Consider the following 290-nt stretch of genomic DNA (forward strand, 5'->3'; position numbering starts at 1 on the left):
AGGAACACTAAAACCACCTGCATAAGAAACAGCAGAAGAGACACGAGGAGGAGGAGGAGCAGCAGCAGCACCAGCGCCACCCGCAGCGGCAGCAGCACCACTGGGACCAGCAGCAGCAGCACCACGACCAGAAGCAGCAGGAGCCGCTACAGAAGCACTTGGACCAGGCTCAGAGCCAGCTGCGCCAGCAGCACCACGGCCACGAGCAGCAGCACCGGCGTCACCCCTAGGAGCAGCAGCACCGTCGCCCGCAGCAGCACCACGATACCGAGTACCAGCGCCAGGGCCAG

General features: G+C 64.8%; 1 protein-coding gene across 1 annotated transcript in view; it reads right to left on the bottom strand.

The window, feature by feature from the left end:
* Window positions 1-146: 146 nt before the first annotated feature.
* The window catches only part of EMH_0095150 (uncharacterized protein), a gene marked incomplete at both ends in the record, with an annotated part of 1,774 nt that continues 1,630 nt past the window's right edge, over window positions 147-290 (bottom strand). Inside the window, one exon of the mRNA XM_013502198.1 lies at window positions 147-226. Within this exon, the coding sequence (XP_013357652.1) occupies window positions 147-226 (80 nt within the window). The remainder of the gene's footprint in view (window positions 227-290) is intronic.

Source organism: Eimeria mitis, genomic scaffold (assembly GCF_000499745.2).
Source record: "Eimeria mitis Houghton genomic scaffold, Emh_scaff8492, whole genome shotgun sequence".
Lineage (NCBI taxonomy): Eukaryota > Apicomplexa > Conoidasida > Eucoccidiorida > Eimeriidae > Eimeria > Eimeria mitis.